Here is a 12,128-nt window from a genome sequence, read left to right as displayed (position 1 = left end):
GGAAAAAACTGCCTGTGCAAAGGGACTACATGTGAATATACCCTAAGACTGATAGCTCTTAGCGCGTTTTTATATCTATTATGACTACAGTCGAACAGTAATGTCATTGGTCAATGTATGTATCAGAAAATAATAAAGTCACAACATAGCTAAATAATCGCACATAATACATATATGATCCCAAATAAACCAGTGGCGTCCAAATATGATCACCAGTGGGAAAAAAAGGAGATTTTTGTAAAACTTACCAGTAAAATCTCTTTCTCGCTCTTCATTGGGGGACATTGGAACCGTGGGTATAGCTATGTCCTCTAGGAGACGTTGACACTAGATAAAGCTGTTAGCTCCTCCCCTGGCAGCTATACCCCCTCCAGCCTGGAGAGAGAGCTTCAGTTTGTGCACAAGCAGTAGGAGAAGCAAGCCAACCAAAGAAAAAACATGGAACACCAACCATGCCAAAAGACCCAACGGGGTTCAAACCAGCAACTGCCACAACTGTGGTCGAACAACAATACTGGATGGGTGCTGTGTCCCCCAATGAAGAGCGAGAAAGAGATTTTACTAGTAAGTTTTACAAAAACCTAATTTTCTCGCCCATATTCATTGGGGTACATGGGAACCGTGGGATGTCCAAAAGCAGTCCACAGGGGGGGGGGGGGGGGACGGGACACAGAGCCATGGAAGCAAGCGTCCCTGCAGGCATCTAAGAAACTGCCGCCTGCAAAACCATTTGGCCCAAGGCAGCGTCCGCTGATGCATAAGTATGCACCTGGTAAATTTTGTAAATGTGTGTAAGGAGGACCAAGTAGCCGCCTTACACAACTGTGCAGCACCTTGGAGGCCGCCAATCCCTTGTGAGGACCCTCCGGAATGACAAAAAAGAAAGGAAGGAACGGGCCGGAGAACTACTTTGTCCTTATGAATAACCAGGAAGGGTTCTCTGCAAGAGAGTGCCGCCAACTCGGACACTCGTCTGATGGAAGTGATAGCGACAAGAAAAATTACCTTCCAGGACAGGAGTCGGAGAGAAACCTTCCCTAAGGGCTCAAAGGGGGAAGCCTGGAGCGCTGAGAGGACTAAATTCAGATCCCAAGGCGGCAAAGGAGGACGGTACGGGGGAACCGTATGTGCCACAGCCTAAAGAAAAGTCCTTACAGGCCCCAGGGGGGCCAGAGGGCGCTGAAAAAGGATAGAAAGCGCCGATACCTGACCCTTCAAAGAACTAAGGGCCAGACCAAGGTCCAACCCTGATTGAAGAAAAGGACAGGACCGTGGGGAGCAAAAAACGAAGTGGTGGAATATTTCGGCTTTCACAGAAACCCAGGAAGGACCTCCGGGTCCTGTAATAGATCCTGAACGACGCAGGCTTCCTGGCCTGAATCATAGTGCGGATGACATCCGCCGAAAAACCCTCTGCGCGTCAGAATGGCCACGCCGTCAAACGAAGAGACCTTAAATGCTGATAGAAGACCGTTCCCTGCGAAAGAAGGTAGTCTCTGAGAGGTAGTGACCAAGGGACGTCTCCTAGAAGGAGAACGAGGTCGGCGTACCACGCGCGACGAGGATCGTCGAAATGCCTCCATCCTGATTTTCCGTAGAACCCTGGGTAGGAGGGGGAAGGGGGGAAACACGCAAAGGAGGGAGAACCCCTGCCAAGGGGAGATCAGGGCGTCCACGCCGCAAGCTTCCGGATCCCTTGCTCGTGAGAGGAAGGTGGGAAGTTTCCGATTGAGCCTTGAGGCCATCAAGTCCACGTTGGGGCGACCCCAACGTGGACAGATTGCCTCGGACACCTCCGGGTGGAGGGACCACTCGCCCGGATCTATTGTCGTCCTGCTGAGAAAGTCCACAGTCCAGTTCTCCACACCGGGGATGTAGATAGCTGAAATTGCCGGTACATGGGCCTCCGCCCACGGCAAGATCTTGGCAAATTCCTGCATCACCGCAAGGCTGCGTGTTCCCCCTGGTGGTTGATGTATGCCACCGCCGTGGCGTTGTCCGACTGGACTCTGACGGGGCGACCCTTCAGGAGGTGGGTCCAGTGCCGGAGGGATAGAAGAATCGCCCTGAGCTCCAGGACATTGATCGGGAGCTTGGACTCCGACCGAGACCATGTGCCTTGGACTGTCCTGTCCCAACCCAGCAGACTGGGTGGTAACAACGGTCCAAGATATCGGAAGGAAAGACCTTCCCAGAACTGGAACCGACAGCCACCAACGAAGGGACGATCTCACCTGGGGAGAGAGGCGGATGGGATAGTCCAGGCTCTCGGACAATTTTTCCCAGGAGGACAGGATCGCTCTCTGGAATGTGCGAGAGTGGAACTGGGCATAGGGAATCGCTTCGAAACAGGCGAACATCTTCCCTAACGTCCTCATGCAGAGGCGAATGGACTGAAGCCTGCAATCGAGAAGAACCCTCACCGAACGGTGCAAGGCCAGTCGCTTGTCCGGAGGAAGGCGAACCTGTGCCGCTTCAGTGTCCAGAAGCATACGCAGAAAGACCAGTTGTCTGGAGGGAGTCAGAGAGGACTTCTGCAGATTGACCAGCCACCCGAAACGTGCAAGGGATTCTAGCGTGCTCCGTACGCTGCTCGACGCCTGAGCGAAAGAGGGAGCCTTGATGAGGATGTCGTCCAGATAAGGCATAAGGAAGATGCCTCTGGAACGGAGCAGGGCGAGAAGAGGGGCCAGAAATTTTGTGAAGACCAGAGGCGCAGTTGCCAGTCCGAACGGGAGGGCGACAAACTGGTAATGATAGTCTCCTATTGCAAACCTCAGGAAGCGCTGGTGACTTCGCGCGATGGGGACGTGGAGGTACGTGTCCTGTATATCTACGGCCGACAGGAATTCCCCCTGCTCCAGAGAAGCAATTACGGAACAAAGGGATTCCATCCGAAACCGCTGGAGACAGAGGATCTTGTTCAGCAGTTTGAGGTCCAGGATTGGGCGCACCGAGCCCTCCTTTTTGGGGACCAGAAAAAGGATCGAAAAGAACCCATTGAACCTCTCTGCTGGGGGAACAGGAGAGATTACTTCCCGGTCCAGGAGGGACTGAATGGCCTTGGAGAAGGCGGCCGCCTGCTCGGGGTCCCGTGGAAGATGGGATTGAAAAAACCTGTCTGGGGGAACAGACAGGATCTCGATCACGTATCCTGAGGATACAATCTCGAGTGCCCAATCGTCAGAGACGTCCTGGAAGAGGAGGAGGCGGCCCCCCACCTTGTTGGGCGGGGGCGCACCTTCAGGCTGAGGACTGCTTAGCAGCAGAAGGTCGAGTGGCTTGAGGCCTGGGACGCCAGGAGGGCTGTGCCCGAAAGGACGTTTTTTTGCGTCAATCTATGGAAATAAACCTGCCTACCACGCGAGGAACCTGACCTAACGTTAGATGCCCGCTTGGCTCTAGGCTGTGGGAGATGGGTGCTCTTGCCTCCCGTGGCCTCAGAAATAATTTCGTCCAGCCGAGAACCAAAGAGACAGGCGCCGGCGAAGGGAAGTCCGACTAAAGAACGCTTTGGAAGTCGCATCCGCTGCCCACACCTTCAGCCAAAGCTTGCAAAGTAAGGTGACTGCAAGCGCTGAAGAGCGCGCAATGAGGGCGCTAGCGTCCAAGGACGCCTCACAGAGGAACTTCCCCGCCTGGGTGATCAGCTGCGCCAAGGATTGAAGATCCTGAGCATGGACCTCGGACACCAAGTCCTGGTCCAGCTGGCTGCCCCACTCAGAGATCGCCTTAGCCACCCACACGGAGGCGAACACGGGCCTAAGGGCTGACCCTGTAGCTGCAAAGAGGGACTTCGTCAAGGACTTCATCCGACGATCTTCAGCAGACTGGAGGGAGGATCCATCGGCTATAGGAATAGCCGTATTTTTGGAGAGCCGTGCCACTGGTGGGTCGACCTTAGGAGGGGACGCCCACGTGGACACACAATCCGCTGGGAAAGGATATAGGACATCCAGCTTTTTAGGGGTGGAAAAATGCATGTCTGGATGATCCCAAGCCTTAGAAACCACCGCTGAAAAATCATTATGGTGAGGAAACACCTTTGATGCCTGTTTTGGATGGAAAAAGGATGCTATCTACAGAGGAGGCCAACTTGGAAGGCTGCTCCGTATCCATGTCCAAATCAGAATTCTCTACCTCTCCTTCGGACGGCACGTCCCCAGGAGAAGAAAAACCTGAGTGAGATCGTACACGGGGTGGAGAGGGAGACGCTTTTGTAATTGCCGTGCGCAGACGGATTCACCAGGGGGAAGTGACCTAGGGGGAATCACCCGAGCAAGAAGCCCTAGAGGGTGCATCCGAGGAAGGTGCAGCCTGCGCTGGTGGCGGATTCTCAACCAAGCGACCCACTATAGCTAGGGTGGATTGGGAGATTGTAGCAAGGTTTTCCACCGCCTGAGAAAGGGTTTTGGCCCAATCCGGTAACTCATATGCTAGGGGGGGAGGCAGCGATACGGGCTAAAGGGGGGCCCCCTGCCTGGGCGTCTGATAAGCAGTACAGACAGAATCTGGTTGCCCGCAAGGGAATTTTGCCTGACACATGGAGCAGGCATAATGGACAGCTATTGGCAGCTTAGGATGAGCACTCGTGGGATCAGACATGGTGGTTACAAAGGGAAAGACACACCTGAGGCTGGAGAAGGTACAGTGACCTGAGGAGAGGAGACAACAGTTCCTACCAGAGCCAGGAGCGGGGAGGCCGGGAGCAGGCATCACTTATCTGTCCGGCCGCCATCTTCACCCTTCCTCTTCTCCAGCAGGGTCACCCCTTCAGCTACTGGCACCATAGTGGCAGGACACTGGAAGAGGGACTTGGATGGGTGACCCTTCTGCTGGCGGGCGGGATGCAGGGGAGCGAGGCTGCCCTGGTCCACCTTGTCTTCTTGTGGGGGAGGAGGCAGCGTGGCGGACCAACGCTGATGTGCTCCCCCGGGATAACAGGGAGGCTAGGCGACCACTGTTTCCCACCTGAAAAAGAAGGAAAAAAATAAAATAAAAAAATAAAATAAAAAATCTTCAGGGAGGTCGTGCCTCCTATTGACGCTAGAAAAAACTGAAGCTCTCTCTCCAGGGTGGAGGGGGTATAGCTGCCAGGGGAGGAGCTAACAGCTTTATCTAGTGTCAACGCCTCCTAAAGGACATAGCTATACCCACGGTTCCTGTGTCCCCCAATGAATATGGGCGAGAAAAGGAACACATACCATATGTCCCAGGAATGCAAACTTTGTCCCGACGTGTTTCTCTGAACCGTTCTCTAGGGTCAGTTCATCAGGGGATCAAATAGAACGCTACTTTCACATTAGCGTTTACAATTCCGCTATTGAGATCCGTCATAGGATCTCAATAGCGGAAGAAAACGTTTCAGTTTTGTCCACATTCATTGTCAATGGGGACAGAACTGAACGAAATGAAATGCACCAAAATTCATTCCGTTACGTTTGGTTGCGCTCCCATCTCGGACAGAATAACACTGCAAGCAGCGTTTTTCTGTCCGTGATGTGGTGTGGAGCAAGACAGATCCGTCCTGACACACAATGTAAGTCAATGGGGACGGATCTGTTTTCTCTGACACAATAGAAAACGGATCCTTCCCCCATTGACTCTCAATGGTGTTCATGATGGATCCGTCATGGCTATAGAAGACATAATACAAATGGATCCGTTCATGACGGATGCATGCGGTTGTATTATGGTAACAAAAGCTTTTTTGCAGGTCCATGACAGATCCGCAAAAACTGCTAATGTGAAAGTAGCCTAACAAAATGGAGACAATAATATGTGTGCTAATATTGTGATAATGCCCATATGATAATGGCAATTCTAGATGGCCAAAAAGAATAATAATTCCCACAAATTTGGGACCAAATATAATGCATCTGCATCACACACCAAATGTCCACAATGCTGATACTAATAAGCCCCTTTTAACGTATACCGCAGACCAGTTAACTATTGATAGTACTAATATGGGTATATAAGTAAAATTGGAATAACAGTAGGAAAGGCTAATCAAAGTAACTACCGATGTAGCAGAGAGGGGAAAATATTTTCATTTTTGGCAGGTGAGATTAACGAAAACTACTAATCTGCCAGCTTTTTTTTTTTTACTTTTTTTTTTATACATTTTTACATTATAAGTGACATACTAACTTTATTCTTTAACTTTACTGAATTTATATAGTTTTTTTTTTAATGTTTCACTACTTTTGAACACGTTGTTTTCCATTCACCGCTGTGGGACTTTCCAAAGCAGCCGAGTGCACTAGCTAAAGTTTTTTCCTAAGGTCCCATAACTATATCAAATGAAAAATGTAAACGTTATCACTCTTGGGATACAGTGAAGAAAAAAAATTTGCCTTAGGTTAGTTCATTCTGCGAAACACGTGTGTGAGCAATATATTTTACAGCCTGAACGCTGCTCCTGTGATGTGAACTCGCAACATTATAATGTTATCATGTTGTGAGTTCACTTCACAGGAGCAGCGTTCAGGCTGGGAAATATTGCTCACTCACAGAGCATGTTTCCCGGAATAAACATGCCAGTCTGAATCTAGCCTTAGGGTTCAAATAGCTACATCTTTAAGGGGTTAACCTCACAACCTACAGCTTCCTAGTTCTCTACAATCCTCGGAGATAAGCACTAACAGTCACTATGTATCAGCATTATGCTGGGTAAGGGCTTCAATGCTGAAACAATTCAGTAGAGGAATGCTTCGCACTGAAACACAATGAAAAAGAACTGGAAGACAAATAGTGATAAAGCAGCAAATCACTAAAGGAGGGTTTAGATGCCCCAATGTACAGATGATTGTCGGGAAGGAAGCTGCTCGTTCAGTGAAGGTGACCACAGTATGAGGACGAGGGATGGTTATTGCGACCCCTTGTCCCCATACAGAATCATTGCTTCTGGGCAGCAGATCGCCGTTTAGACAGCACAATCTGCTGCCCAGAAACTATAATCGGTGGGCCTGCGCGAACATCAGGATCGGCGGCAGATTTAGATGGGCAGATTGTCAGGAACGAGCGTTTGCAGGAACGTTCATCCCCAGGCCGTGTAAATCCACCTTTAATTTCTGTGCATCACCAAACTAGAGAGAACGTTCTTCCCAACACTACTCATACTTATTATTTTGAAATAGATGGTGAACAGAACTATAGTCAATGTGATTATCATAGACAGAAAGTCAATTCTGTATGATCACTGTAGTGAAGAAATGTCTGCATGCACAGGACCATGGACGTCAACATAAGGCATCAAACTGGTGGAAATGTCTCCTAATGGCACGAACAGTCTCACAATGATGGAGAATGTCACTTAATTTAGACATATCAATGAGAAAAAAAACTGCCATATTTAGTGCACGCACACACTGCAAGGACAAAAGGGGGTCTGCCACTGTGATAGTCCCTTCTGCAATGCCCTGTTGGGACATACGGACATCACAGAGGGAGGGTCCCCTGATCTAGAGCACTCAGCGATGCTGGTTCAGTTGACACTGCAAAAGATATGTGACTGCATGCATTCTCCCCTGGAAGGTCAGCAAGTGTTTCAGCAGTCAGGACTTGATCAGCGGACTGCTGGGCCATCATTAAAGACCACCTGTCGCTTCTTCTGACATGCCTGTACTAGTAACTACTTGCATCTTCCTTGTAATAACATTTCTGGAGCATCTATCCTCATGGCTCTATGTTGTGCCATTCCATTATTATTCCTGCTAGAAGTTATAAATGAATTGCTAGTAGTTTGCAATGAATGTCCAGGTCGGTGTTACTAGTTGGTGGTGTGTCCCTGCACACTGACACTATCCAATCAGTGCAGCCAGTGTCAGACTGGTAACACCCATCTGGACATTCATTGCAAACTGCTAGCAATTCATTCATAACTTCTAGCAGGAATAATAAAGGAATGGCACAACATAGAGAAATAAAGATAGTTGATCCAGAATTATTACATGGGGAATGCAAGTAGCTACTGAAACAGACATGTCAGGGGAGGGGGCAGGTCCTCTTTAACAGTTACATAAAACTGTAAAAAGCCTCTTCAAACAAATTGAAAAATAATCTTTTCTCAGATTTTTTTTTTTCACAAAAAAATGCAGTTTACAGGCAAGCATTTCCAAAGCTTTAATTTTCACTTCCCAAATACCTTGACATTTAGTTTCCCCAAATGTTGCAGAACCCAAATTCGATGGGACCAAGAATTATAGTTGCTTGGGTATCTTCCTGATGCTTCACAGCAGACATTCATCTCTTCACGGACAATACCTTGGAGCTGTTCGGTGAGCACCTGTGCTTCCTTATTCACAACTGAGGGAGGAATGTGCTCCTGAAGAAGGTGCTGCAATACCCATCTCCTGTCATGGAAAAATAGGAAGAGGAGTTCTTACTTTTGCTGAAAAAATAAAATACACCAAATACATTTTCAACCCTAAATAAATACTCTTGCCATATGTCACTGTGAAACGTTCAAAGGATTGGGTTGGATGGCTCCTAGGCTGGACAACCCCTTTAAACCATGACTTTTTTTTTTTTATAATCCAGGCAAGACCAGGCCATGTACCCCTCTTCTTGATCACACAAGTTTTCTGTACTTTTATTACATGCATCTTCAAAAGCCAGAACTTTTTTTTTCAATTTGGTTAAATCACTTTTTCCTTTTTTTTTTTTTCAGTGAAGCATGCCACTTTATTTTGTCATTTTCATACCCAAAAAATGAAAAAAGTAGCTTTTCACATTTGTTTTTAATTTATATTATTTCATGGCACAAAAGTGCAACTTAAATATTATTATTTTTTAAAATGATGTCAGCTTTATGTTAGGAACATTTTGATACAGTGGATATATAATTTATGGTTGCCAGGGTAGAGGATAGAAGCTGCTGTGTGGGCTAGTGGTGGTGTTTTTTTATTTTTATTACTGAGCACTGTGTATACAGCGATGGAGAAGGCAAGAATGGTAAAAAAAAACAAAAAAAAAACAGCCTCTGCCTTTGCATTGAGCCCGTCAGGGGAGAGCGAGAGGACAAGAGTGACAGTAGGGTTAATGATAGTGGCGGTTGTACTAACAGTGGCAGTCCTTAGTCTGGCTCTCCCTGGGCCGTGCAGTGATGAAAAAGGTGCGTCTTTTCTTGCCTTCAGGGCACACCCTGTCTTTGTTGCTCCTGCCTGGTGGCGGTTGGGGTGCCCTTGATGGAGTCATGTAGATACAAGGCAGGGCTCTCTCACAGTAGGATACCATGCACTACTGTAGCGGTGCAGGTGTTGTTGCATACAATGATGCGTTACTGAAATTAGTAGGATAGATGGTTCACACAGGCAGCTTTAAATGTAAGTACAGTCTTTACAAGGTGGTCTAGATCATTTTCCCAAAAGGTTGTGTGCATGGAAGGGTAGGAAATACTAGTCCCCTCTGAGTCTCTCTTTCTCCAGTCAGCCTTTAGAATTTCTCCAACCTGGCCTAAGCACTCTTTTGATTTTTCGCTCAATACTTTCACAGTACCCTCCGCAGGGTGCAGTCTCTCCAAACAGATAGCCAGTCTCTACGTGAATTTAATAGGGGACCTGAAGCTCATCATCCCAACCATAATGCAGTGAAGTCCAAAACAGGTGTAGATGAGTTACTTTCACTAGTTTGTATTTTTTCAGCACTCTCACCTTCAGTTCTTTTTCTCAGTGGCTGGCAAATATACTGTAATACTGCTTCTAGCTTTCAATTCAGATCTGCAGCTCACTCAGTTTCTTGCTCCTCACTCTCAGCCTACACACTCCATACTGCTTCCGACCAGAGGAAGGGTAGAGTTAGCCCACCTGAGGGTGCTGACACACAGCACAGTTGTGATGCAGTTGGAAACTGCGTGCAGTTGACTGCATTAACAAACATGCATTCACAATTCAGTTAAAGAATTTAGCACCTAATTAAGCACTGGTTATCCTGCATAGAGGAAATTATCAAAATTATTTAATTAATTGCAGCTGGCTACAATAAAAAACTGCGCTGTGAAAGTATGATTGTTGTTGCAGTAACTGCGTCACAACTGCATTCCATCTGCGCTGTGCACCAGCACCCTATTAATTGTTATTAAAGGGGTTGCCTCACTTGAGTAACTAGCATTTATTATTTAGAGGAAACTAATACAAGCCACTTCATTTTTCCATCACCTTATACACTGGTCTTTTCCATGGTTACGACCCCCCTGCAATCCATCAGCAGTGGTTGTGCTTGCAGACTATAGGAAAAAGCAGTAGGCTATGTGCACTCCCACGGGCCCGGCCACTATAGAGGCCAGCGCTTTTTCCTACAGTGTGCAAGCACGACCACCACTGATGGATTGCAGGGTGGTCATAACCCCTGGAAATGAGCAGTGTATAATGTGATAAAAAAATTAATCCAGCCAGCAAAGGATGCAATATGGACAATCACAATACATTAGCAAGTGGCTTGTATTAACTTTCTCTACATGATAAATGCCCCTTGCTAAAGTGAGGCAACCCCTTTAAGGGGCTGCTGGCCAGGAGACATCTATCAAGACTTGATCCCCTCTGCGCTGGAGTAAGAGGGGTCTAATTTACACAACCTTTGAGATACAGAGTGCATAATGGCATTACATTAACCCCTTGTGCAGTTGACACACTCTACCTTCTCTATGGGAAGCACTTCAGTCACTGACCTCTGTGCAGCTACTAACTCTGCAAGGATGTTTAGATATGTCCTTTCAGAGTGAAATGTGGTCCATGGGAATAAAAAAAAAAAAGGTTTTCTGAGAACTTAAGAAATGAAACGAACTGAGGGAACTGCAACCATTACTCCCTTGCTACAGTTTGTTTTATTTCATAAACTTCTGAACAACCTTTTCAAGTGTTTACAGTGTACTGCTCTAAAGTTGTGGCCAAATTGCTTGCATTTGGCAACTTCTACCTGTTTCCATTGCACTAGGCTTGTAATATTTGCCGTCAAGTGTGTATGCCTACAGTATATCTTCCAAATTTGTGATAAAAATGTTTGGGAATTAAAGACTTTGCCCCCTTCTAGACAATTAATTACCAAATGTGACATTGTGCCGACGGTACGGATCACAAAAAGTTCCCCTGCTAGATTAAAAGATCTGGAGATCACTTTCTCAAAGCCAAACAAAATAAGAGATGTGGAAGTCCACCAAACTAGGAGCCTATTTACAAAGGCAACATTAAAGAACAAACTTTTCGTTCTTGATAACCAGCTCATTTAAAGAGGACCTGTTGCCACAAAATGCAATGCAATCTTACTGCACCATGTTATAGAGTAGAAGATGAGAGCAGATTTATATACCGGTATGTTTTTGTAAGAAAAGATTCAGTAAAACCTGCAATTTATACATTTATATCTTTTTTCCCACCTCCTGTGAAAGACTATTGGTACAGGAGGGAGGAGTTATCAGTGATTGATAGAATTGTGTGTATAAGTGTGTACACAGAGATAGCTGTCAGTCACTGAAAACACCTTCTCCCTGTACCGATAGCTGTTCACAGGACGTGAAAAACGCAGAGATATAAATGTATAAATTACATGTTTTACTGAATCTTTTTATACAAATATATACATCAATCTGCTCAGCTTCTTCTGCTCTATGACATGGTGCTTTCAGATTACATTGCATTTTGTGGTGACAGTTCCTCTTTAAATTACATTTACATGCAGCAATCATCTCGCTTGTAAGGGAGTGAGTGATCCTTGCTGCGATTGTTCATTCCCTACACAGTTTAATTGTTTGTCAAAAGGATATCCCTGTCTACACAGAGTGAAGTCCTGCCAACAAATGATGATTTTATGTGCCACAAAGGATGGATTACCCAACAAACGAGCATTTTAATTGGCGGCACATTTAAACTGGGCAATTATAAGGAACGAGTGTTTGTAGGAATGTCAGTTCCCAAAAATATCTAATGCTAAGGATAACAACAGATGTCTCTATTTTGTGAGCAGAAGTGGTTAAATGATCTGTAGTTGTTTGTACCTTTCCTACATTCATCTTGGTTGCGCGCATTTCCATATCTTTCACTTATTGGTGAATTTAGGCTGCAAGTCCATTATGACGTAAACAGGTCAAGGCTCAAAAGGAGTTGTTTAAAACCAGGTAAGACCTCCTAAAT

The 12,128-nt window shown here is 46.5% G+C and overlaps 1 protein-coding gene across 1 annotated transcript in view; it reads right to left on the bottom strand.

The window, feature by feature from the left end:
- The window catches only part of PTAR1 (protein prenyltransferase alpha subunit repeat containing 1), a 109,458-nt gene that overhangs the window by 46,049 nt on the left and 51,281 nt on the right, over positions 1 to 12,128 (bottom strand). Inside the window, exon 5 of the mRNA XM_040417090.1 lies at positions 8,150 to 8,357. Coding sequence (XP_040273024.1) covers positions 8,150 to 8,357 — 208 coding nt within the window. The remainder of the gene's footprint in view (positions 1 to 8,149; positions 8,358 to 12,128) is intronic.

The sequence above is a fragment of the Bufo bufo genome, chromosome 2 (assembly GCF_905171765.1).
Source record: "Bufo bufo chromosome 2, aBufBuf1.1, whole genome shotgun sequence".
Taxonomy (NCBI): Eukaryota; Metazoa; Chordata; class Amphibia; order Anura; family Bufonidae; genus Bufo; species Bufo bufo.
This window is presented reverse-complemented; position numbering and strand designations above follow the sequence as displayed.